This window comes from Microcaecilia unicolor, chromosome 1, assembly GCF_901765095.1.
Source record: "Microcaecilia unicolor chromosome 1, aMicUni1.1, whole genome shotgun sequence".
Taxonomy (NCBI): Eukaryota; Metazoa; Chordata; class Amphibia; order Gymnophiona; family Siphonopidae; genus Microcaecilia; species Microcaecilia unicolor.
Genome location: NC_044031.1, coordinates 555,093,628 through 555,121,255, shown reverse-complemented (window position 1 = coordinate 555,121,255; position 27,628 = coordinate 555,093,628). Strand labels below are relative to the sequence as shown.

At 48.0% G+C, this 27,628-nt stretch overlaps 1 protein-coding gene across 1 annotated transcript in view; it reads right to left on the bottom strand.

The window, feature by feature from the left end:
• The window catches only part of FZD6 (frizzled class receptor 6), a 69,590-nt gene that overhangs the window by 30,280 nt on the left and 11,682 nt on the right, over positions 1-27,628 (bottom strand). Inside the window, exon 2 of the mRNA XM_030217564.1 lies at positions 20,926-21,122. Coding sequence (XP_030073424.1) covers positions 20,926-21,122 — 197 coding nt within the window. The remainder of the gene's footprint in view (positions 1-20,925; positions 21,123-27,628) is intronic.

Here is a 27,628-nt window from a genome sequence, read left to right as displayed (position 1 = left end):
TACAGGTAAACCCTACATGGGCTGTGTTTCGGCACAGTAGCCTTCGTCATGGGTTCTGTATGGAAACAGTACATAAATGCACCATGAAAAGCGCATAACTTGTAGTATTACAAATTAATACATGTACATTACAGATGGCCTACAGCTTTCCCAAATATACGCCCCACTTGTAGTTATGTACTATAGCACTTGGGCACGATCTTACAGAATAGTGCCTAGTGCATTTGTGTGCCTAACTGCCAATTTTGGTGTCCGACATGCATAAGTGGCGTATAGATATAGGCAGGGCCACTGAGAGACTAGGCCGGGCCCGGGGCAAGGCCGCCCAGCTTCTGCCCCCCCCCCCCCCCGTCACTGCCGCCCCCCATCTCTCCCCCTGCCACTGCCGCGCCCCCCCCCCCCCCGCCGCAGTCCCCAGTCTCACCTGCCTGCCTCCATGGCTCCGGGCCCCCTGCATTCAAAGCGGCAGTCGCAGATTGCCTCACTTCTGGCCTTCCCTCCCTGTGTCCCACCCTCGTTTGATGTAACTTCCGGTTTCCGCGAGGGCAGGACACAGGGATGGAAGGCCCGAAGGGAGGCGACCTGTGACTGCCGCTTCGAATGCAGGGGCCCGGAGCCAAGGAGGCAGGCAGGTGAGACCGGGAACTGCAGCGCCAGTGGCCTGACCTTGGCACCGGGCCCCCCTTGGAGGCCTGGAGAATTTTGCCCCCCCCTCTCTCGGCGGCACTGGATATAGGCACTAAGGTACTGAATTGCTTTTCATATGGACCTTTATTTAACTTATGTAGAACTACTACTAAAAATGCATGAGCCAAATCTAAATTATAATACTAGTTGAGGAGTGATCACTAAAGACACCCGACCTTTGTATCCCAGCCAATTTAGATTATCCTACAACAGGAATCACAAAAAGCTCTTCCTGGGAAAATGTTAAACTTGAAAACAAGAGAGTGACTATGTACTCTAACCAGGTGCCAAGACTTTATGCAAATTTATTTTAAATATTAAATAGAATAACTTGAATTGGCATAAGGATGCAACACAAAGAGTAGGGAACTCAAGATTGGTGATTGGCACTAGATATTTTGATCACATTACATTTATCAAACTACTGCATACTGCACATGCTGAAGCTTTTTAACAGAACTATGTGGAAGACCTGCACATGCACTACTACATTAATCCACATGAGGGATCACAAGGGCACAGACTAAAGAAATAAGATCTTTCAAAATAAAAACTGGTGCTGAATTTGACAAAGCTTATACAATTGGCTAATGACTTTCTTTGCCACAGTACTGAACCGTTGCTTGAGGGATAAGATATTATCCAGTACAACCAGTTCTAATCAGAAGCAGAGAACTCTCTCTCAAAAACAAGCAAGGGCAATCCAAAGAATACACCCCTACCGGGAAAATTTCTCATTGTTATGAATTTGATTTAAGTTTATATACCTAAGCCCAAGTGTTGAAGTCCAAAATGCAACAGCCTTTGTGACCCATTTTAAGGAAATTGAAAATTGAAAGGTAAAATTATGTATCATACCTGATAATTTTCTTTCCATTAATCATAGCTGATCAATCCTTAGACTGGTGGGTTGTGTCCATCTACCAGCAGGTGGAGATAGAGAGCAATCCTTTTGCCTCTCTATATGTGGTCATGTGCTGCCGGAAACTCCTCAGTATGTCGATATCCAAGCTCCATCCGCAGGACTCAGCACTTAGAGAATTACACCCACAAAGGGACACTCTGCCCAGCTCACCGCCGCCGAAACGGGGGAGGGGAATTAACCCAGCTCATCCCCACACAAGTGGGGGAGGGGAATCCGTCCAGCTCATCCCCGCGGAGCGGCGGAGGGACACCACACCCGCCGATGCGGGGGGGATCTGGCTTATCCTGCAACCGCAACCGCGGGAGGAGCTGACTGACCCTAACACCGCCGAAGCGGGAGGGGTACAAAGCTGCCCTACTGCCGCACGAAGCGGGAGGGAGCGCCGGCAGAATTTAAGTCTCAATCCAGCCCCGTAAAACGGAGGGGAGAGGAATGCAGCAGCTCACTGTAACACAAATTCGTCTCAACTCTTGAAGAATCCATTGAAAAACTTGAACACGAAGTCCTCCTGAACAGGAACTGAAGACTAAACTTGAACCTGAAATGCAACCAGAATATAAACAATACAGATATCTGGGAGGGGCTATGGATTGATCAGCTATGATTAATGGAAAGAAAATTATCAGGTATGATACATAATTTTACCTTCCATATCATCATGCTGATCAATCCATAGACTGGTGGGATGTACCGAAGCAGTACTCACCCAGGGCGGGACATAGAAATCCCTGACCGCAAAACTGAAGCTCCAAACCGGGCCTCCGCCCGAGCAGCCACAGTCAAGCGGTAATGCCTGGAGAAGGTATGGGCCGATGCCCAAGTTGCCGCCTTGCAAATCTCTTCCAAGGAGACGGACCCGGCCTCTGCCATCGAGGCCGCCTGAGCTCTAGTGGAGTGAGCCTTCAGCTGGATAGGCGGCACCTTCCCCGCGGCCACATAAGCCGCTGCAATGGCTTCCTTGACCCATCTTGCCACTGTAGGCTTAGCAGCCTGCAGACCCTTACGAGGACCTGCAAACAGGACAAACAGATGATCCGACTTCCGGAAATCATTGGTCACTTCCAAGTATCTGATGATGACTCGTCTCACATCCAGATATTTGAGAGCACAGTATTCCTCTGGGTAGTCCTCCCTACGAAAGGAAGGGAGACAGAGCTGCTGATTCACATGGAAGCGAGAAACAACCTTGGGCAGGAAGGAAGGCACTGTGCGAATAGACACTCCTGCCTCAGTGAACTGCAGAAAGGGCTCTCGACATGAGAGTGCCTGGAGCTCGGAAACTCTTCTGGCTGAAGTGATAGCCACCAAAAAGACTGCTTTCAACGTCAGGTCTTTCAGAGATGCCCTTGACAAGGGTTCAAAAGGCAGCTTCTGCAAGGCTCTTAGCACCAGGTTGAGATTCCACGCAGGCACCACTGAGTGCAGAGGAGGGCGCAGGTGATTAACTCCCTTGAGAAAGCGCACCACATCTGGCTGCGAAGCCAGGGAAGCACCCTTCAGGCGGCCCCTGAAGCAAGCCAGAGCCGCTACCTGGACTTTAAGGGAACTGAGCGACAGGCCTTTCTCCAGACCTTCTTGCAGGAACGCCAACACTGAAGAAATTGGAGCAGTGAAGGGAGAAAGTGAGCCTGCTTCACACCATGCTGCAAAGGTACGCCAAACCCTGGCGTAAGCAGTAGAAGTAGAGCGCTTCCTCGCTCTTAGCATAGTGGCGATGACCTTGTCTGAGAAGCCCTTCTTTCTCAGACGCTGCCGCTCAATAGCCAGGCCGTAAGACCAAAGGGGGAGGGATCCTCCATCACCACGGGACCCTGATGCAACAGGCCCTGCTGCACTGGCAGCCGCAGAGGATCGTCCACTGAGAGCCTGATCAAGTCCGCATACCAGGGACGTCTGGGCCAGTCCGGACCCACCAGGATTATCCGGCCCGGATGCTTTGCCACCCGGTCTAGCACCCTGCCCAACATGGGCCAGGGCGGGAACACAGAGAAGCTCCTGTGTCGGCCACTGTTGGAGAAGAGCATCTACTCCCAGGGATCGAGGGTCCCGTCCTCTGCTGAAAAAGCGCGGCACTTGGCAATTGGCCGATGACGCCATCAGATCTAGGCTCGGCTGGCCCCAGCGCTTCGTGATGTCCAAGAACGCCTGAGCAGATAGCTGCCACTCTCCGGGATCCAAGGTATGGCGACTGAGAAAGTCCGCCTTGACATTCATGACTCCGGCAATGTGGGCCGCTGACAGCTGTTCCAGGTTCGCTTCCGCCCACTGGCATAGATTCATGGCCTCCTTGGCTAGAGGGGCGCTCTTGGTACCTCCCTGGTGGTTGACATAGGCCACAGCCGTGGCATTGTCCGACAGGACCCGTACTGGCTTCAACGCCAGTACCGGGAGGAACTCCAAAAGCGCCAACCGAATGGCTCTGAGTTCCAGGAGGTTGATAGACCACTTTGCCTCTGCAGGAGACCAGAGCCCCTGCGCTGTCCTTCCCAAGCAGTGGGCTCCCCAGCCCGTCAAAGAGGCGTCCGTCGTGACGACAATCCACTCCGGGGTCACAAGAGGCATCCCTGCAGACAACTTGTCTGTCTGCAGCCACCAGCTCAGCGCCTTGCGCACTGCTGGGTCCAAGGGAAGGCGCACAGCATAATCCTCCGACACCGGAGTCCAGCGCTGCAGCAGAGAGTGTTGTAGTGGTCTCATATGAGCCCTGGCCCAGGGCACTACTTCCATCGTGGCCGTCATAGAGCCCAACAGCTGCACATAGTCCCAAGCCCGGAGCGGAGAGGCTACTAGGAACTGGTCCACCTGAGCCTGAAGTTTGACAATCCGATTGTCCGGCAGGAACACTCTGCCTAATTGGGTGTCGAATCGAACTCCCAGATACTCCAGGGACTGAGTCGGGCGCAGCTGGCTTTTCTCCCAGTTGATGATCCACCCCAGGGAGCTCAAAAGAGCAATCACCCGGTCCACAGCTTTGCCGCACTCTGCATAAGAGGGGGCTCGGATCAACCAGTCGTCCAGATAAGGATGGACTTGTACTCCTTCCTTTCTCAGGAAGGCCGCGATGACCACCATTACTTTGGAGAAGGTCCGCGGAGCAGTAGCCAACCCGAACGGGAGGGCTCTGAACTGGAAGTGTCGGCCCAGGACTGCAAAATGCAGAAAGTGTTGATGAGGAGGCCAGATGGGAATATGCAAGTACGCTTCCTTGATGTCCAAGGATGCCAGGAACTCCCCTGCCTTCACTGCCGCTATAACAGAGCGGAGAGTCTCCATGCGAAAGTGCCGAACTTTCAAGGCCCGATTGACCCCTTTGAGGTCGAGGATAGGCCGTACAGAACCTCCTTTCTTTGGTACCACAAAGTAAATGGAGTAATGTCCCTTGCCAAGCTGATTTTGTGGCACCGGAACGACCGCACCCAGGCGGATCAGATTGTCCAAAGTCTGCTGCACTGCCACAGCTTTGACCGGAGACTTGCAGGGAGAGAGTACAAACCCGTCTCTTAAGGGTCGGCAGAACTCTAGCTTGTAGCAGTCTCTGATGACTTCCAGCACCCAAGCGTCTGAAGTTACCCTGGTCCACTCGCCCAGAAACGAGGACAGGCGTCCTCCAATTTGCACTGAGCCATGGACCAGGACCCCGTCATTGGGTACGAGACCCTGGGGGAGGACCGGAGGGCGCACCTCCGGGACGGCGGTCTCTGCGAAAGGAATGCTGCTTGGGGGAGAAGTTCCTCTTGAAGGAAGAGGGGGCAGAGGAGCCCGACTTGCCCGGGCGGTACCGACAGGCTTCCTGAAACCGTCCTCTGGAGATACCGGGGCGAGCACTAGCCCGAGCCCTGACCTCTGGTAACCTCTTGCCCTTAGATGTGCCGAGATCGGTCACAATTTTGTCCAGCTCGACCCCAAAGAGCAGCTTGCCTTTAAAAGGCAACTTAGCCAGGCGGGACTTAGAGGCGTGGTCCGCAGACCAATGTTTCAGCCAAAGCCACCGCCGCGCAGAGACTGTCTGAGCCATACCTTTAGCCGAGGCTCTCAAGACATCATACAGCAAGTCTGCCAAATAAGCCAAGCCCGATTCCAGGGCCGGCCAATCAGCCCTCAAGGAAGGATCCGAGGGGGAAGCCCGCTGCACAATCGTCAGGCACGCCCTGGCCACGTAGGAGCCACAAACTGAGGCCTGCAAACTTAAGGCAGCCGCCTCAAAGGACGACCTTAAGGCCGCTTCCAATCTTCTGTCTTGGGCGTCCTTTAGGGCCGTGCCACCTTCCACCGGCAACGCCGTTTTCTTAGTCACCGCAGTGATTAAAGAATCCACGGTAGGCCAAAGAAAGGCCTCCCGTTCACTTTCAGGCAAAGGATAGAGGCGGGACATAGCCCTAGCCACTTTGAGGCTCGCTTCCGGGACATCCCATTGAGCCGAAATTAAGGTGTGCATGGCATTATGCACGTGGAAGGTTCTAGGCGGGCGCTTCGTCTCCAGCATAATGGCGGAGCCAACAGGGGCTGATGGAGAGACGTCCTCCGGAGAGGAAATCTTCAAAATGCTCATGGCCCGCACTAACAGGTTGGGCAAATCCTCTGAGCGAAAGATCCGCGCTGCAGAGGGGTCATCCGCTCCATCCGAGTGGGAATCCGTCTCCTCCAAGGAATCCCCAAAGGACCGTTGGGAGAACTCAGATACGCTGCCCTCATCTACATCAGAGGAAACAGAGTCCTCTAAGGCCTGGGAATCCACCCGAGGGCGTTTATTTCCGGGGGCCTCAACCCCTTTATCAGACAAGGGAGAAGGGGCAGCGTTTTGCATAATGAAGGCCTGATGCAGCAGTAAAATAAACTCGGGGGAGAAACCCCCCAGACTGTGCACTTCAGCAGCCTGGGCCACAGCCCTAGACGCACCCTCAACCGGCGCTCGCAAGAGCGGGGAAGAAACATGCTGCGCATCCAAGATGGCGTCCGGCGCGACACTCCGCGAAGGAGCCGCGCGGGAAGAACGGCGCTTAACTTTAGCCGCTTTTTTGCCGTCGCCCAAATCAAGGGCGGCCATGGCATGAACGTCTCCCAGCTCAAGGGCGGCCCAAGAAGAAGCCGTCCGAGCAGAGTGGCCAGCCAAGATGGCGGAGGCAAGCAGCGGGGGATGGGCGTTTATGGCGGGAAAAACCGCCGCACCGGAGGAAGACCCGGGACACTGACCGGCCTCCGAACCGACACCCAACAAGGGCGAATCAGACTAATACCCCCGCATCCCCGTTAGGAGCGCACACGCGGTCCGGGGAGCAATTCTTCGCGCCCTCGCCCTCCGACGCCATAGGCCACGTGGAGATCAATCGGGGAACCCCCTGCCCGCTATAAAAAAGGTAAAAATTACCTGCTTCTCGCTCCGAGCTGTAACGACCTGGTGTCCCAGTGAGTAGCTGCAATAAACGTTTAAATAAACGTCAAAATAAAAGCCTTTAAGGACGTCCAAAATTTTTTTTTTTTTTTTTAACGGAGCCAGCGGGAGGGGGGAGAAAAGGAGGGACCTGGCGCCACCAGGTTTGCACTTGCTCAAGAAGAGCCCTCAACCCCAGGTACTCAACAAAACCTAAAAATTAGGCTTAGAGGCCTAGCCAGAGCTGCTGCTGTGTGTGACCACCACCTGCTGAGATAGAGAACATACTGGAGAGTTTCCGGCAGCACATGACCACATATAGGGAGGCAAAAGGATTGCTCTCTATCTCCACCTGCTGGTAGATGGACACAACCCACCAGTCTATGGATTGATCAGCATGATGATATGGAATGTATTGTTTCTAATTTGCCCTTATCCAGGGTGGAGTACAAATCAGAATAACAAAAACATATGAACAAAAAAAAAAATCATAACAGCAGCAACAGTAGCATACAGTTACAACAAGGAGTCTAATTATTGCCCAAAGTCCTTTTTTTAGATTTAATCATGATTCGTCTGGTGCAGTAAAAATTCTTAAAAAGTAGACAAACAGGTTCCACTTTTAAGCCGCAAAAACAATTTATTCCATTCAATAGGTCCATAAATGGAAAAAGTACCAGACCGCATAACCTCCAAATGTATATGTTGGAGTTAAGAAATAACAATTTCACATTTGTGTTGCGATTTCAAGGATGGAGCCGGTAGATACCATTTTATAGCATAAGAATCATGGTGAAGTGCTTGATTAAGCATTACTAACATTTTGTACAAAATCTTACTACGCACTGGTAACCATTTCAGATGCTTCATGTGCACAGATAAATGCTCAGATCATGACAGGCCTAATAGCTGTACGGCCAAATTCATTGCCACCTGAAGCACCTGAAGACAAAAACCTGGCAATCCCATAAACGATATTACAGTAATCTATTCCGCTAATTACCATTGCTTCCAATATCTTCTTAAAGACAACTCAAGGTAAGAAAGGTTTCAATTTACTCAACATTTTCAACTTAAAATATACATTCCTGATCAATATTTGCACCTGAAGCCTAAAAGTAAAAGTGAAGTCTAATAAAATCCCTATATTTATTTTTACCCGATTAGAGACCTTAACAGGGACAACCATCAACGGGATTGTGTCAGGCAGCACTATTGCAAGGTCCTTAACAATCCACATCACTTTAGTTTTGGCAACACTGATCTGCAGTTTATTCTGCTGTAACCAATCTGTCACAGCCTCAAAGACTGTTTGTAACCAGGGCACCACATCTGTATCAACAGGTGACACAGGGAGAAAAAAATTGTATGTCATCTCTGTACACTGTGTATGATACTGCCGGAGATCGCATCATTTGACATAACGGAGACAAGTAGATGGTAAATAAAACTGCAGTCAATGTCGAACCCTGTGGCACCCCTGTTACTAACTGATATACACTTGACAGTCTGTAGTAGCCTAGTGGTTAGTGCAGCGGATTTTCATCCTGGGGAACTGAGTTCGATTCCCACTGCAGCTCCTTGTGACTCTGGGCCAAGTCACTTAACCCTCCATTGCCCCAGGTACAAAATCAGTACCTGAATATAGTATGTAAACCGCTTTGATTGTAACCAAAGAAAGGCGGTATATCAAGCCCCATTCCCATCTGTACGGCAGCCTGTCAGTTAAAAAAGACTGGAACCATTTCAAGAAGGTCCCTGCTAAGCCACAAGCATGAAGCAGTTGAAATAAAATTACATGATTCAAAGCATCAAAAGCAACAGGTATGTCTAGAAAAGCAAAGAAAAAACTAACATGCCTATCCAGACCTATCCATATCTCATCTACTATGGCTTTTACTAAGGGTGTGCGCCTGAGGAAGCCATACTGAAAATCAGCCAATATAGAATGTTCCCTTAAAAAACTATCAAGTTGATTATAAGCAGCAAGCTCCAAAACCTTAGCTAACATTGGCGAAATGGGATGGTAATTTGATAGATCTTCCACTCCCAATTTAACATTCTTAAGAACTGGATGGATAGTTGCTATTTTAAGTTCGTTAGGGTAATAACCTGCTATCAAAAACAAATTTACCGTTTTCACTAACTCTGGTACAACAAAGTGTTTAACCCCTTTCAAAACACCTGGAGAACAAGCATCCACCACAGATCCTGTTGATCGACAGCACTGTAAGTACTTACTGACTTCTTGTTCACACACTAAAACACACTAAAGCAAAATCACTCCACTCATCCTGCATTTCATGATGTTTTTCATTCAATGTAGCCCGATCAGAAAACTGGCCAGTATTTGAGCAACTTTCTGCTCGAAAAACCCCATATGTTCTTCAGACGTACAAGGGGACAACATTTTAACATCAGAAGATACTCAAGTGAGTGCAATTCTCATGGGCAGTTCACTGCCTCCATAATACTTTTTTGAAAATAAAACTCCCACTCATTTCTAATAGCAACAGTACACTCCAGAAATGTTACTATGTAATCATCTTTTATATCCTCAACCCTAGTCCTTTACCATGCCCTTTCAACCTGACATAATTCCAACCATGGCGCAGGTCTAAAACTCCCCTTCTCTAAACAGGTTCACTTCGGGCAACAACATCTAGTGCCTGTTCTAATGTAACATTCCTATGAGATACCACTGTTTCAATGGGAAGCGATTATATATCTCTCAATTTAGGGGCCCACTCTTCTAATAACAAATCACCCTCCACCCAAGGGCATTTTAAGAGCAACTGGCAAGAATGTCCTTCACCATTATCTACATCAAGGATAGAAAAGAACAACAAGGTACATAATCTGACTATCCCAATTTCCTTAACTCAACACACACCCTCATAGCCCAAATAGAGGAGACAAATATCAAATCTAAAATATGCCCTGCTTGATAAGTAGCCACCTTAACAATCTGCTCCAAGGAGAGTGCAGCCAAGGAATCAAATAATTAATGGTATAATTGTGTACTGGGAGAAAAAGCTATATTAAGGTCTCCCATAATCACCAAAATGGTCACATCTACATCCAATGTAACTAAAAAATGTTAACAGGGAGAAATAGTCTCCCCGAAACAATTGAGGGGAACAGTATAATAAGCAGATAGAACATTCCTTACTCCTTAGTACTAAAATATCTGCACCATTACATACTCCTCCAAAACTCTTTACAAATTTCAAGGTATCCTGATATATTAACCACCCCCCCCCCCCCCATTGACCCTCTCTTATTCCTGTCGTAAAACATCTGCTCCATTACATACGCCTTCAAAAACCTTTACAAATTGCAAGGTATCCTGATATATTAACCCCCCACCCATTGACCCTCCTGTTTTGCTACACTAAAAGAAAGGACCTATACAAAGCTATGATACCAAATAATTATAGTTACACTGTGTACGATACAGTGGGCCAAGAGAAACCAGGGGCTCCAAATCAGCATCCGAGCCTGATCTCCAACATCTGTGTTTGAAGCAGAGGCCTTGTGGGTAAAGGAGAAGGACTGAAAAGCACAGCCAGCACAGCCATGTCAGGCAAGCCCCCAGCTACAGAAGCAGAGAACTTTAGCAGGAAAGCTAGATGAAGCAATAAAACAAACTCCATGGAAAAGGGAATATCCGTGTCCCCCGCAAGTGAACCTCCTGGAGTCCTCCTCTCGCCACCTGCACTGACTGCCGGAGCGAGAATAGCCATCAATGGAGAAAAACACATGGCCACGGTAACCGCAGAGGGCACATTTAAAATGGCCACCGGCTCCTCCATCAGAAGAGGCAGCAAATCTGTGAGGAAGGGCTGGTGGAAAGTCAGGGAGAGGAGAGGGGTGGGGGACCTGGGGTGACCAGGTGTACCCCCTAAAGCTGGCGTCGCTCAGCCAGAACACCCTCAGCTCTACTGAACCAGCAAAGCCAGAACAGGAGCTAACCAGAAGCCAGGAGCTTGTGGAACACAGCTGTCTGCTTGCGGGAGACAGAGAATGTTGACTGGCCACGGAATGTTATGTCCTATTAAGCACAGTGCAATTCAGTGCTCTCTATCACCACCTGCTGGTAGATGGACACAACCCACATGTCTCTTGATTCATTCATCTGCTGCTGACACTAAGGAGAGTCCATTAATGCAGTACCTGTTCCTTGGTCAGATCACTCCCTTATTATCTTTCATTGGCTATTTGCCCATTCTACATAGTTCACATTTCAGTTCACTTTTATTTAATATACCATAAATAAAATGATTGTCCAAGAAGTTTACAACCAATTGTAAATTAGATTAGGTGGAGGGGGGAGAGAATACAAAGGAAGTCTAGTGATACAATGGGGGAATTAATAATCTAAGAGGAGAAAACTTAAATATAATTCAAGGGAGAAACACAAAAGGGACGGAAGGAGAAGTGAAGATGACGAGAGAATAGAATACAGTGCAATCCGCTTAAGAGCAAGGGTCTGGGACCAAAGAAATACATGCAGTTAATCGGAGCGTGCATTTAACCGCAGTGACCAAAAGAAGCTTGAAATCTGATAAACACATGTACTGTTTATTATAAGTACAGTATACAGTCTCCGTTAATTGACGTTAGGCTTACTAATCAGTCATAGTCCTCTGTACACTACTGTGTCTATGAGTTCCATAGACTACGTCTGCCAGACGGTAAAAACTGTCATAGCACTGACATCCAGTGGCCTTCAGATAGGCCCGCACGGTGTTGAGACTCTCCAGCGCTCTTGCAAAAGTGACCTGAGGTTGTTGAATTTTGTCAGCATTTGCTCGCTGCTCATTTCATCATCTGCTTAATCATCAGCCGTTGCCTGCATGTAGGCGCATATCTCGAAATCAGTGTGTCGGCAGCTGTTTGTAGATCATAATCAACAGCTACGTAGTGATGAAACTCCTCTTCAGTAATACCGGCTGGGTTCCAACTTCTCATTCCCATCCATATTGCAGCAAAGAAGGATTGTCAGTCGTTCCTTTGACATTTTACTTCCTGTAGTTTCGGCTTGTTTGAATGCAAGTGTTCCATCAGGAATCGCTCGCCAGTAAAGACCGGTTTTCGTCAGCATTGAAAATGTCACGAGGTGCAAAGTCATTCAAGATGGTAGGAAGAACTGAAACAACCCAATTTTCAGCACCAAAGTCATCAGCGTCTTGTTTTTCACCATGCTGTTTCTAGAATTTTATGTTGTTCCTCTCCTTCCATCTTTCCAAACCATCCAACAGTGGCTTTGAATTCAGTAATCCAAGACCTTCAGCTAGCTGATTAGCTTTCTCCATAAGCAGTGGACCACTGACAGGAAAACTGTCTGCTCCTGACTTGAGAAAACCACCAAAGAAGAGCATCTTCTACATCCTCAGCTTTTCCCGCCCATTTACTTTTCCTGTGTGGATTTGTATCGTTTTGCCAGTCTTCCAGAAGCTGATCTTTCTGCTTCAAGATATGTGAAATATGACTGGGATTGACCCCATATTCTTTAGCAATAGATGCTTGACTTTGTTTTCTAATTTTTTAAGAACTTCTATTCATTCAGCCAGTGTTAAAGTCTTACAGTTGTGCGCCGCTGCCGCACACATTGTACACTAACAACTTTCTTTCACTTATTCTAACAAATTAACTCTCATTGGTTACTGCATTAGGCAGATAACTAATGAGAGTTATGCGATAGAATTCGAATTTATCGCCCCTTTGTCATGTGCCAATCGGCTTCCATATTCTGTGCGTGAGCTTATGCGGAGTCTTTCATGCAGAGGAGCGGTCTTAAACCATGCATATAAGCGAATCTTGCATTTATCACTGGTGTGCTGAACCGAAGTTTGTCCCCTTAGGAATTGATGGCGCCAAAAACGGGAGCGAAGTACACCATGCAGTTAAACAGAGCATGCGCTTAACCGACATGCACTTAATGGAATGCACTGAAATTCACAAATATTAAGACATTTACTTTAGATTCTTTTCTATCCTGTTGAGACCCTTTCCGTGATGATTTTCCTACTCTACCACTGTCCACTCAAAACTGATTTATAGGACACCAATAAGCCCTGTTACAAGAGAAATATTTCTGCTATTTAAAATAGACCCCCCCCCCCCCCCCCGGTACCACCAAGGCTCGAGACTTATGAAATCCCAACTTCACCACTGTGAGTGTCTATGGTGAAAATCTCATTCACTAGCCTCTTTAGACAAATATAAAGAACAAGCCAGATGCTATACAGCTTCCATTACCACAGGTAAGCAGGACTATTATAACAATTTATGTAGGAAAGATACTACTACATATAGCCTTTTTAAGATAGTTAAAAAAACCCAAAACTTAAATAACCTCCTCCCCTCCAATCCTGTTTACTCCTCAAATCTTATAGCTGTTGGTTTAGCCTGAGCATTTAAGGATAAATTATCCCATATTCAATCTACTCTCCTTATTTTGCATAACAGGACATCAGATCATATTTTTGAGAATATTTCCCCCTCTGATTCTTTTCCCTCTACTAATCTGTCTTCATCCCATCTTCCTGTGAGCACTCTTTCCACCTTCAGGCTCCTACAATGCTAGAGGACAAGAGAACAGTGTTAGCTATAAACACCATTACTGAATTACTGGATCCAATGTCCACCTTTCTTTTTGATGTATGGTGAATTTCCCTTACTCTGGAAACTATTATTCACCCCAGATTAAAAGACCCTAAAGCAGGCCCCCAAATAGTATCTAATTACTGGCCTCTCTCAAATGGGAAAATTAGGTTCTTACCTTGGTAATTTTCTTTCCTTTAGTCACAGCAGATGAATCCATTACGAATGGGTTGTGTCCACCTACCAGCAGGGGGAGATAGAGAACATTGAAAACCATAGTGCCTCTAGGACGGCTAGCTCCATCTGCCTCTCAGTATTTTGAAGCTTCCAAAGCAGTATTAAACCGCAAAGTAGCATAACATGAACTTCCCTTACAGAGAACGAACGCCCCAGAACAGAAGCAATAACACAAAGGAGGGACGAACTCAACCTCCTGTAGTAGAACAGAAATCCTGAAAAACTGTTTTTCAACTTCTCACAATGAGGGAACATGTCTGCAGGAAAAACTGAACACAAAACAGAGTCAATCAGGGAGGGATCATGGATTCATCTGCTGTGACTAAAGGAAAGAAAATTACCACGGTAAGAACCTAATTTTCCCTTCCTTGTCATCAGCAGCAGATGAATCCATTACGAATGGGATGTATCAAAGCAATCCCTAAATAGGGTGGGAACAAACCACACCACGCGCAAGCACTTGTGCTCCAAACAGCGCGTTCCTCCTGGCAGCCACATCCAGCCTGTAATGATGGGCAAAAGAGAGCTTAGAAGCCCAAGTAGTTGCACTACATATCTCTTTAAGAAAGAGTGCTCCCGTCTCAGCCCAAGAGGAGGAAATCGCTCTTGTGGAATGTGCCTTAAAGGCGTCAGGCGGAGGCAGGCCAGATAGCAGGTATGCAGAAAAAATGGCTCCCTTAAGCCAACGGGCTATAGTGGCTTTAGACGCTGGGGACCCTCTGCGAGGACTTGACAATACAAAAAGGTGATCAGAGGTCCTGAAAGCATTTGACATCTGCAGATACTGCAACAGAGCCCTGCGCACATCCAGAAGGTGCAACTGCCCAAAAGGTTCCGGAAACTCCTCCCTAGTAAAGGCGGGCAGAAAAAAAGGCTGGTTTAGGTGAACCACTGAATCCACCTTAGGCGGGAAGGAAGGCACAGTACGTACCGTAGCTCCGGACTCTGAGAATTGCTGAAATGGGTCTAGACAGAACAGCGCCTGGAGATCAGACACCCGTCTCGCCGATGTAATGGCCACCAAAAAGACTGTCTTTAGAGTCACATCCTTCTCCGAAGCTCGCCTCAGCGGCTCAAAGGGCGAACACTGAAAAGCCTTTAATATTAGCCCCAGTTTCCAAGCCAGACAAGGGGCCCGCACGGGAGGCCGGAGCCAAAGCACCCCTCTAAGAAATCGTGCAATGTCCGGATGTGCAGCCAGGGAGAGGCCCGAGACCTTCCCCCGAAAACATGCCAACGTAGCCACTTGAACACGCAGGGAATTATAGGCCAAGCCTTTCTGTACACCATCCTGCAAAAAGTCAAGTATCGGCAAGACAGAAGCCCGCATGGTGTGATCGCTTTAGAAGCACACCAAGCCTCAAACTGGCACCAGATCCGAGCATAGGCCACGGAAGTGGAACGCTTGCGGGCCTGCAAGAGAGGTGAGGTGGCCTTGTTAGAATAGCCCTTATATCTCAATTGCGCCCTCTCAATAGCCATGCCGTAAGACCAAAGCGGCATGGATCCACCATGGTCACCGGGCCCTGCGTCAACAGGTTCGGTACCAGAGGCAAGGGAAGGGGAGCCTCCATCAGCATCCGCCGGAGGTCCGCATACCACGGCCGCCTGGGCCAATCCAGGTCAATGAGGATCACCACTGCTTGATGCAGCCGAATTCGCAGGAGACACCCTATTAAGGGCCAAGGATGGAACACATATAGGAGGCGCGGAGGCCAGGGTTGAGCCAAGGCATCCAACCCTGCCGAGCGACGATCTCTCCGTCTGCTGAAAAAGGACGGGACTTTGGCATTTGTGCTTGAGGCCATAAGATCCGCTACGGGCGTTCCCCATTTGGTACAGATCTGAAGGAACACTTCGTCTGCCAGTTCCCACTCTGGAGGGTCGATTTGATACCTGCTTAGAAAATCGGCTTGCATGTTGCTCTAACCTGCTATGTGAGCTGCTGACAGAAGCTGCAGCTGTAGCTCGGCCCAGTGGCATATCTCAACGGCCTCTGCGGCCAGTGCTTGGCACCGAGTGCCACCTTGACGATTTATGTAGGCCACTGCTGTCGTGTTGTCCAACAGAACTCTGACAGCCAGTCCCTCCAGAGTCTTGTGAAAGGCCCGAAGAGCCTGGAATATCGCTCTCAGTTCCAAGCGATTGATGGACCACACCGTTTCCTCGGGTGTCCACAGACCCTGGGCAGAGCTTCCCTGGCAATGTGCTCCCCAGCCCTTCAGGCTGGCATCCGTTACCACCAGGCACCAATCGGGAAGCGCTAGCGGCATTCCTCGCCGCAGCATGCTGTCTGAGAGCCACCACTCCATACTGAGTCAGGCCGCAGGGAGCTACGTGAGTTTGCGTTGATAATCCTGGGACATAGGAGACCATAGTTGAAGCAGGGCAATCGGCAGAGGTCTCATGTGCGCTCTCGCCCATGGCACCACTTCCAAGGTGGCTGTCATCGACCCCCAACAGCTGGACAAAGTCCCAAGCTCGCGGGCAAGGCATCCGCAGGAGCAGATGGACCTGATTCTGAAGCTTGCACCGCCTTTGGTGGGGTAGAAAGACAAACCCCGAGGCCGTGTCAAACCGGACCCCCAAATATTCTAGAGATTGAGAGGGGGTCAGGTGACTTTTGGGTATATTGATGACCCAGCCCACAGATTGCAGTACTGAGACCACTTTGGCTGTTACGTGACGACTCTCTACTGCAGAGTCCGCTCTGATGAGCCAGTCGTCGAGGTACGGGTGAACCCAGATACCCTCTCGCCTGAGAAAGGCAGCTACTACCACCATTACCTTGGAAAAGGTTCGGGGAGCTGTGGCGAGGCCAAAAGGCAAGGCCCCAAACTGGAAATGTTTTCCCAACACCGCAAACCGGAACCGTTGGTGCGGGGGCCATATAGAAATCTGCAAGTAAGCTTCTTTCAGGTCCAGAGACTTGAGAAACTCTCCTGGCTGAACCGCCGCAATGACGGAGCGCAGGGTTTCCATGTGAAAATGCCGCACTCTTAGTGACTCGTTGACTTTCTTTAAGTCGAGAATGGGCCGATAAGACCTGCTTTTTTGCGGCACCACTAAATAAATGGAGTAACGACCGCAGCCGTGTTTGGCGGGAGGCACAGGGATCACCGCTCCAAGGTGCAACAAGACTTGTAAGGTCTCCTCTACCGCCACCCGTTTGACGGCAGTGCCGCATCGGGACTCCACAAACACATCTCTCACCGGGGCACCGAATTCCAATCGGTAACCTTCTCTGACCAGGTCCAGGACCCACTGATCTGAGATAATCTTGGTCCACTCCTTGAGAAAAAGAGGGAAAGGCGTCCTCCTACATCTGTAAAGGAGCGGCCCGGTGAATTAGGAGCCACGGGGAATGGAGCTTCTCAGCCTCGGCTGGAGGCGCCTCTCTGCTCTCACACTCCTCCGCAACCGCGGGGGTCGAGCCGTGCAGCGCTTCCAAGATGGCGCCCGCTGCCAGCTCCATCGAGCGGGAAGAATCATTGTGGTGAAAAATCTGAACCGCAGTGGGATCATCCAGATCCAGTGGCAATCCGGCACCTTCCTCTGGCTCCTCAGACCACGAAGGCCTGCCAGATCCCTCAGAGTCCCCACAGCCCGACCACTGGGGGGGGGGAGTGCACCACTCTCCAAAGGGAAATTTACGTGCATTCAACGCTCAGGGGCATCCACGTCTAGCATCAGCCCCAGGCCATCATCAGTTGGAGGGGGACCAGGTAGAAATGCAGTGTCAGACACCTGCGGCACAGCTCTTTTCAGCATGAAGGCTTTATGTAAAAGAAGCACAAACTCAGGGGAGAAAAACTCACCCTGACCTCCCATCTCCGAATTAGGAGCAACGGGGAACGGAGCTCCTCTGGTAGCCTCGGCCCGAGGCGCCCTCTGCTCTCAGACTCCTCCACAACCACGGGGTCGAGTCATGCGGCGCTTCCAAGATGGCGCCCGCTGTCAGCTCCATCGAGCGGGAAGATCATCGCTCGCCATGCTTGTACTGGCTCTACCGTCTAAAAAGCACGTTTTACAGAGCCCCGCTGCTGATCTACGCTTGCCACAACGGGAACAGCGCTTAACTCCCTCAGCAGCCATCGCCGAAAAACGGCGGAATAAAATTCAAAATGGCGGCTTCACACCAAAATCACCCCGATCTAAACGCCGTCCACGGGCCCTCCCGGGAGGAGCTGAGTACCACTCTTACCTCAAAGGACCAAGTCCACAAGCTCCGGTCATGCTGAACAGTCAGGAAAAGCCTCAGAAATAGCAGCGCTGTCAAAGCGCGATTTTTTTTTTAATGCTGTGAGGAAAGTTGGAGGCAAAGAGCTACAGAGGTAATCCGAAGGGAGAAGAGGGTGGGAAAGGCAGGGAAAGGGCGAACCTATATGCCTGCATCCACATAGGGGGAAGGGTAAGGCAGGGAAAGGGCGAACCTATGTGCCTTTAAAGTGGGCTCCACTTAGCCACAACACCCCTTCTACAACTGGCAAAAGCACAGGAGCCACCCCAGGCAGAATCTTAAAGGAGCTGAACAAGCTGCGTCCAACCCTGCTGGGAGATAGAGAAATACTGAGAGGCAGGTGGAGCTAGCCGTCCAGGAGGCACTATGGTTTTCAGTGTTCTCTATCTCCCCCTGCTGGTAGGTGGACACAACCCACTCGTAATGGATTCATCTGCTGCTGATGACAAGGAACTATCATTTATTTCTAAAGTGGTTGAAAAACTTGTGCCTGCTCAGCTTTCACCTCATCTGGACATAATTAAATCTTTACACCCTATACGAATTGGTTTCCATGAAGCACACAATACTGAATATGTTCTCTCTTAGTTTTACAAACTCTATCATAACAACCTTGGACAGAAATAAGAATGTTCTCTTGATCTCCCTGGATCTTTACGTAGTGTTTGACTTAGTAAATCATTTCATCCTTCTTCAGAGACTTTGACTTTCAGATTTCAAGTACTGTGCTTTCCCAATTTCAATAACATTTAAGTCATCGCTCCTACACAGTATATCGGTCTGATTTTACCTTTTCCCAACATGATCTATTTTGTGGTTTCCCCCAGGGCTCAATTTTGGGCCCCACACTCTAATATCATTCTGGCTCCCCTTGCATTATTAACTCAGTCTCTTGGTTTTACATTTCTTATTTATGCTGATTTATTTATTTGGATTTATTTACTGCCTTTTTGAAGAAATTCACTCAAGACAGAGTAAAGCAGGAATAAACTGAACATAGGCAATAGACAATCACATCAGTAAACATATTCAAATAACAATTACACACTGAGGTAGATTCAATATTGGTCTCTATAAGTCAGGCCCCAAAACACTGGGCACTAAGCTGGTATTTTACAATGGCAGAGCTGCACACCAAATCTGATACAGAATACTAGAGTAAGTCCGTAGTTACACGCCAAACTTTAGGAGTGCCCACTTACTGACATCCAACTTCTTAAAAACTATTGACTCCTCTGAAAAGGGACTTGTCTCCCATTTTCTTCTGTAACTTCAGGAAATTGTGAACTGGCACTTGAGGAACTGATTTAAACTAAGCACCGGGATACATGACCGACCTCATAGACCTACCAACCAGAAACACAATCGGATCAACACGAACATACCAAATCTCCACAACCCAAGCAACAAAGGACTCAAATACAAATCAACTTATGCATCCAGCTTCTCTTACATAAGCACACAACTGTGGAACGCACTACCAAAAGCCGTGAAAACAATGTACAACCACCTAAACTTCCGGAAATTACTAAAAACCAACCTGTTCAAAAAGGCATACCCTACCGACCCAACATAAATGCCTGAACCCTGCAACACAACGATACTAAAGCTCGTAATGATCACTACCTAACTCTTCCTCTCTATGATTCTCTAATGTGCCTGTAACACTTGAACCTTATTCAACCACATCATCATTTTGTAATTGTTTCTCTACAGGAGTTGGCGAATGCATTACGGTACCATGTACGCCACATTGAGCCTGCAAATATGTGGGATACAAATGTAACAAACAAACAAATAAATCTGTTGCGATCTTGTTCCCCTGGCTTAAATCTATACCCACTCTTAATCATTTCAACTTCATGGTATAACCATTTTATTTCAAGGCTCTATTACAGTTTTAGGTGTAACTTTAGGTAAGTATTTGACCAACATATTTCCAATCTTATGAAAAAATCCTGCTTTCTACTAAAACAACTACATAACATCTTCTCCATTTTAGATCAACCAACTATTTGTCTTCTTTCCTATTCCTTAGTACTTTCACATCTAGACTATTGTAACTCCATTTTGCATTGCTCAAAGTTATCATCCCTTAGGAGGATACAGGTGATCAAAAACACATTTCATAGCTCATTGCTCTTGCCCTTCTGTTCAGGCTATATCTGTATGAATATGTGCAGTGTCTGAATGTAGTTCACCCTGTGCTACAAAATAAGGCATGAGCTAATATAAAACTTCATTATAAAGAGGCTAGGACAATAGCAAACATACACTTCCTATATAATAATTCTCACCTCCAACGTTCTGACTTGCTGCCTGGGACAGTGGCTCATTCTGAGTTGGTCAGGACGGCTCCGTAGATCAGGCTGACATCACCATAGCCATTATGAGTCAACTTCAGAACCCGGGGGGGGGGGGGGGGGAACCATGCCTCACAGCTTATCCATGTTCAGAGGAGGGTTGCTGGACATGGGTGGCTGGGGGGGGCAGGGGAGGAGGGTCGCTGGACATGGGTGGCTGGAGGGGGGGGGCAGGGGAGAGTCACTGGACATGGGTGGCTGGAGGGGGGGGCAGGGGGAGAGAGGGTCACTGGACACAGGTAGCTGCAGGGGAGCCGAGGAAAACCTTGCTAGCGCCCGTTTCATTTGTCAGAAACGGGCCTTTTTTACTAGTTTTACATAATTCACTACAATACTTACAAATGTTTAATTCTCCCAGTATAATTTAATAGAGATATCTTTTTAGTTTTCATGTAACACAAATGTGTTACACAGCACACACTTATTACAGTGGCTATCAAATGACTCTCTGCAATTTTCAGCAAAAAAATACCTCCCCAAAGTAGCAATATTGTACCTTTCACATTTCAGCTCTTCAGGCCAGGAGATCGCAAAAGTTTCAATCTGATGTTTGCAGTCTGAGAACACTTGCTCACAAACACTTCGACAGGGTGGAATTACATGGACCTGCTCAGTACAGGCTGGCACAAAGGCTCTGCACAGAAACTTGTGAACATCTGGTGAACAACCAAGTGTCAGAAGAGGAATGAAAGGCTGAGGGAGAAAAAAAGAACAATTCATATTTAGGAAATATAGCCTTTTACAATACCAAATAAATACAACTAAAGAGAAGGGGGGGGGGGGGGGGGGGGAAGGAAGGGATTTTAGATTTAGCTCATGCCTTTTTCAGTCATAGCCCAAAGCAAGTTACTTTCAGGTACAGTATTTCTCTGTCCCCACAAAGCTTACAGTCTAAGCTTACAATTTAACAAGCTTAGTGTGCTTTAAGTGCTGTAAGGCCCATAGGAAAAAAATGGACTGCACAGCACTTAGAATGCGTTAAGCTTTAGTAAACATGGCCTTAAGTTTGTACCTTAAGCAATGGAGGGTTAAGTGACTTGCCCAAGTTCACAAGGAGCCACAGTAGGATTTGAACTCATTTTAAACTCTTGGAGTATACTAACTTACAAAGTGATACTGATACCCGTTTGATTCAAACTATTCAATATCCTATTTAAAGATTGGGCAAAAAGCCTGAAGTGCTATTTGCATTCCATTTAGAAAAAGAAAAGTGAAGGTACTTACCTGTAGCTATTGCTTTCTGAGGACAGCAGGCCTTATATTCTCACAAGTGAGGAATCCATAGCATCCAGGCTCACTACAAATAACAAACATTGGACAACTCGGCCTCACAAAGGAGACTTAACTCAGATTAACCTGAAGCTATATACAAACTGAGTGACAGTGCAGCCTGGAACAGAATAAAACTGGCCGGGGGGTGGGGGTGGAGTTGGATTCTAGACCCCACACAGATTCTGCAACACTGTCTGTCCGATCGCGTCAGGTATCCTGCTCGAGGCAGTAACGAGATGTAAATGTGTGGACTGAAGACCACGTCGTAGCCTTGCAATTTTCATCAATGGAGGCTGACTGCAAGTGGGCTACCAACGCAGCCATGGCTCTGACATTATGAGTCATGACATGACCCTCTAGGGTCAGCCCAGCCTGGGCATAAGTGAAAGAATTTGCAATCTGCCAGCCAATTAGAAATGTGTTTCCCAATGGCAACCTCCATCCTATTGGGATCCAAAGGAACAAAAATATGGGCGGACTGTCTGTGGGGCCCTGTCCGCTCCATGTAATAGGCCAAGGCTCACTTACAGTCCAAGGTGTGCAAAGTGCTCTCTCCAGGATGGGAATGAGGTCGGGGAAAAAATACTGGTAAGACAAACGACTGGATCAGATGGAATTCCGACACGACCTTCGGTAGGAATCCACGTGGAGGACTACTCGGTTGTGATGAAATTTAGCATAAGGTGCATCCATTATTAAGACCTGAAGTTCACTGACTCTATGAGCTGAAGTAACAGCCACCAAGAAAATGACCTTCCAGGTCAAGTACTTCAGATGGCAGGCTCGAAAGGAGCTTTCATCAGCTGGGTGAGAACAAAGTTGAGGTCCCATGACAGAGGCGGAGGTTTGACAGAGGGCTTTAACAAAAGCAAACCTCTCATGAAACGAACAACTAGAGGCTGTCCAGAGATGGGCTTACTCTCTACATGGTGATAAGCACTAATTGCACTGAGGTGAACCCTTACGGAGTTGGTCTTAAGGCCAGACTCAGAAAGGTGCAGAAGGTATTCAAGCAGGGTCTGTGTAGGACAGGAAATAGGATCTAGGGCCTTGCCCTCACACCAGACAACAAACCTCCTCCATTTAAAATAGTACCGCTTGGTGGAATCTTTCCCGGAAGCCAGCAAGACACGAGAGTCACCCTTTGACAGACCAACATCTAGGTTCCCAACATCCAGGTCGTGAGGGCCAGAGACTGAAGGTTGGGATGCAGAAGAGATCTCTCGTTCTGCATGATAAGGGTTGGAAAACACTCCAATCTCCACGGTTCATTGGAGGATAACTCCAGAAGACGAGGGGACCAGAACTGACGTGGCCAGTAAGGTGCAAATAAAATCATGGTCCCGTGATCTTGCTTGAGTTTCAGCAAAGTCTTCCCAACAAGAGGGATGGGTGGATACGCATACAGAAGACCCTTCCCCCAATGAAGGAAAGCATTCAACGTTAGTCTGTCGTGAGCCTGAAGCCTAAAACAGAACTGAGGGACTTTGTGATTTATGTCAGTGGCAAAGAAATCCACCGAGGGGGTGCCCCACGCTCGGAAGATCTCACGGGCAACACCTATGCTGACAGACCACTTGTGCAGTTGCATAACCCTGCTTAGTCTGTTGGCCAGACTGTTGTTTTTGACTGCCAGATAAGTGGCTCGAAGGAACATGCCATATCTGGATGGCCTCCTGACACAGAGGATGTGATCTGGTGCCCCCTTGCTTGTTGGTGTAATATATTGCAGCATGGTTGCCTGTTTGAATGAGCACAATTTGGTGAGACAGCCTGACAGCCCTTAGAGTGTTCCTGATTGCCCAAAGGTTGATCTGAAGACCTGTTTCCTGGACAGACTAGGCTCCTTGATTTTGAAGCCCATCCACTTGAGCTCCCCAAGCTAGGAGAGATGTATCCATTGTCAGCACCTTTTGAGGCTGAGGAATTTGGAATGGGAGTACCAGAGTCAAATTGGATCAAATGGTCTACCAGAACAGAGATTGAACATGGCCTGGGAACACTTGGATGATATTTTCTAGTCTTCCAGTGGCTTGGCACCACTGGGAGCCTAGGGTTCATTGGGCTGATCTCACGTGAAGGCATGTCACGGATGTCACATAAACTGTGGAAGCCATGGGGCCCAGCAACCTCGACATCTGCCGAGTGTGACCTGCTGAGAGGCTTGAACCTGAGAAGCCAGGGTGGCTAGCGTGTCTGTTCTTGGTTCTGGGAAGAAGGCTTGAACCTTCTGCATATCAAGCAGTGTTGCAATGAACTCAAATCACTGGACAGGGTGAAGATGGGGAGTAGTTTATAACAAACCCTAGTAACTCTAACACAAGAATAGTCCTCTGCATGGACTCCCGAGCACTCTCCTCCAACGTGCTCTTCACAAGCCAATTATCGAGATAAGGGAACACATGCACCCCCAGCCTGCAGAGTGACGCTGCTACTACTGCTAGGCATTTGATAAAGACCCTGGGTGCTGATGCGAACCGAAAAGGCAATATGCGCTACTGGAAGTGGTGCATTTCCAGCCGAAACCGAAGATACTTCTGGTGGGCTGGAAGTATCGGGATGTGTGTATAAGTGTCCTTCAAGCCCAGACAGCATAGCCAATCGTGTTTCTGAATGATGAGAAAGGTGCCCAGGGAAACCATTCTGAACTTTTCTTTGACAAGGAATTTGTTCAGGGCCCTTAGGTCTAGGATGGGACACATCCCTCCTGTCTTCTTTTGGATGAGGAAGTACCTGGAATAGAATCCCCGCCCTTCTTTCCCTGAAGGAACGGGCTTGACTGCATGGGCCTTCAGAAGGGCAGAGAGTTCCTCTGCAAGTACCTTCTTGTGTTGACAGCTGAAGTAATGAGCTCTCGGTGGGCAATTTGGAGGTTTTTGAAACCAATTCAGGGTGTATCCAAGACGGACTATTTGAAGAACCCACCAGTTGGAGGTTATAAGGGGCCACCTTTCGTAGAAAACGTTCAGCCTCCTTCTGACTGGAAGGTCATCTGGTATGGACACTTTGACAGCGGCTATGCTCTGCTGAAACCAATCAAACACTCACCCCTTGCTTTTTCTGGGGAGCAGCAGGGGCTTCAGGCACACACTGTTGACAAGAATGAGCGTGCTGAGGTTGAGCCTGAGTAGGCTGGCAAGAGGGAGCAGCATACCAATGACCAGTTCCTAAGCCACAGCCATCTACAAGCTATCATGCCCAAGACCAGTGAGCACAAAAAGATTTGCACGAGGCCATATAAAGACGCCTGCCAAGGCTGACCCTGACTCCAGAAGCGCCACTTCTAGCAGTGGGGGAAGATAATGGACCCAATGCAGAACCATACAGACCCTGTAACACCCACAGACCACAGCCTGAACCCCCAACACTGAGAAGGCAAACAGCTGCTTAAGATTCAACTCAATCTTACAGTCATAGGACTCCTTAAGGGCTGTACTGCCCCTCCACTAGAATGGTGGTCTTGATGACAGCCACAACCACAGCATTTACCTTAGGCACTTAGGCATCTTGGACAACTTCTCTAGGTCATCCCATGGGGGGGGAGGGGTGAAAATTGTTCATCAACCTCATCCTCTTGAGGAGCAGCTCTGGTGCTTCCCACTCTGTCAGCACCGACCATACTGAGCCATGTGGGTCTCCCAAACAGGAGGGCTCCATTACTCCCAAGGAATCACGAGGACTGCTAACACCAGATCTATGTGAAAGGATAATTCCTCCCCATGAAACAAGTGCACTACTGAGAATACTACATTCTCATCAGGAGAGACCATTCTAGACCTGGAGGTAGAGCCCCTGTAGAGAAACCCCATCTCATCCGCTCCCCTCAAACATGCTCCACAAAGGAAGAAGGAGAAGCACTGGAGAGGCCTGCTGTACCTGCCCCCTCAGGGTACCAGAGGTCCTTAGGCGCCCCTAGGACCTGATCCTGAGTGCTGGTGCAACACAGGCAGCATGGTAAGCACAGCAGGGGGATGCTAAAAGCTGCTTATCTGTTGTGCCGACCGTGCATCACAATAGCCTTCCCTAGCTGCTGCTCTTACCTGTCTTGGATGTCAGAATTGTAAGCAGAGGAACAGGAGCTTCTCTTTTTGCTGCCACTGCTCTGCCTGACCTCAACATGTCTCTGACTGTTGGCACCAAGATTTCAAACAGAGTGAGGGCTGTAGCCTCAGGCCAGGAGAATCTAGTCTAAAGGTGCATAAAAAAACCCACCCCAACAAAATAGAAGTTGTACCAGTCCACCTGCACCATCTGCTGGAGGCAGAGAAATACTGGAAGGTTCCTGGCTGCCCCATTCCTTATATCAATGATGTCATCAGAATTCTCTAGTCCGTCTCCATCTTTAAAGGTGACAAAACCTACAGGCCTGGACTGCTCTAGCAGATGAGGAAGAAACATCTTAAATAATAAATTGAGTAACATCAGGGACAGTGTAAGAATATCTGACAACCTAGACAAAACTACAACCGTGTACCACTGGAGGGACAGCAAAAGGACCTTTACCTTCCCCCCTCCAGATGACCAACATTTCATCTGCTCTTCCTTACTGTTCCTCTGTCCAGTGTTTAACCATCTTCCCCTCTCCACTTCCCCCTGCTGCCATCCTACTTTCTGGGCCTAAGCTGCTGGTGCCGTCCCCTTGAGCTTCAACCCAGCAACAGGTAGATAGGCAGCAGCAGAACAAAGGAAGAGGGGAGAGATGCCGACATGGGACTGTGATAGGAAAGGGAAAATGAAATGATGCTCTCCTGCTGTGCCTCCTCCTGCCTCTATTATTATTAACATTTATATAATGCTACCAGACGCACGCAGCGCTAACCTGATGCCTTCCACCTAATGGTAGCAACGGCCCTATTTGACATTCTGACATGGGTCTCAAATGTGTCTCATCTTCCTCCTTAATATGCAACACCTCTTTCCATTGCTATTCGTGGGTTTTAAAAAGTTCTACATTGCTGATAGTGGACAAACAATTGAGCAATATTGGTATTACTCAACTTCATGAGTCAGGAATTCAGAAAAGTGATCAAACAAGCTAAACACAGCTAAAAATGGCAGCAAAAAGTTAAAAAATTAAATTACTAAACATTCCTGAAACTGAAAAATTTGGTGTGTGAGATCAATTTTCTACTGTTCCAGTATATCACTAAACCTACAGGGAGGTTTCACTTAACCCTCCATTGCCTCAGGTACAAACTTAGATTGTGAGCCCCCCTGGGACAGAGAAATATCCAGAGTACCTGAATGTAACTCATCTTGAGCTACTACTGAAAAAGGTGTGAGCAAAAAAAAAAAAAAAAAAATCTAAATAACACATAGATACCACTTCCAAAATGGACAGAAGGATCTAAGTGTATTAAATACGATTATTTCTACTATTCATCAATTCCACTTTTTGTGATCTATGAAGGAAAGTTTCCATTTCACTAAAGTACTTTCCTCAACTATTACCACACAAGAGAAATGATTTAAATGGCGCAGTGCGATTCAGGGAAAGTGAACCATCTACATTCCTGTGTGGGTGAAAAAAAAATACAACCCTCAGGAGCAGATTAGCTTGCTCAGTGTGCAGTTACTCAGTTAAAACAGAAATCCATATTTCGCAATATCATCTAAAAGGATTCTGTGCAGTCCAATGTGGTTAAACAGTATTTGTCTTTGTTCACATTCAGAATCTAGAGAAAAAAAGAGGGAGTGGAGTTGTGTGTCAAAGCACAGAGAGGAATGTGCAAACAATGTGGGATTACTCTGCAAGAGGTAACTAACCTTACTGGAAAATGAATAAGAGAGATCAGCAAGCTAGTTGTTAAAAGATGAAGTTTTTCAATTCTGTTTCATGAGCACACAGTAAAGGAAGTAATTTGATTAATGCTGTTTCAGAGCACTGACTGCAGGGATAGGGAGAAAATTGTGCTTTTCCAAAAACA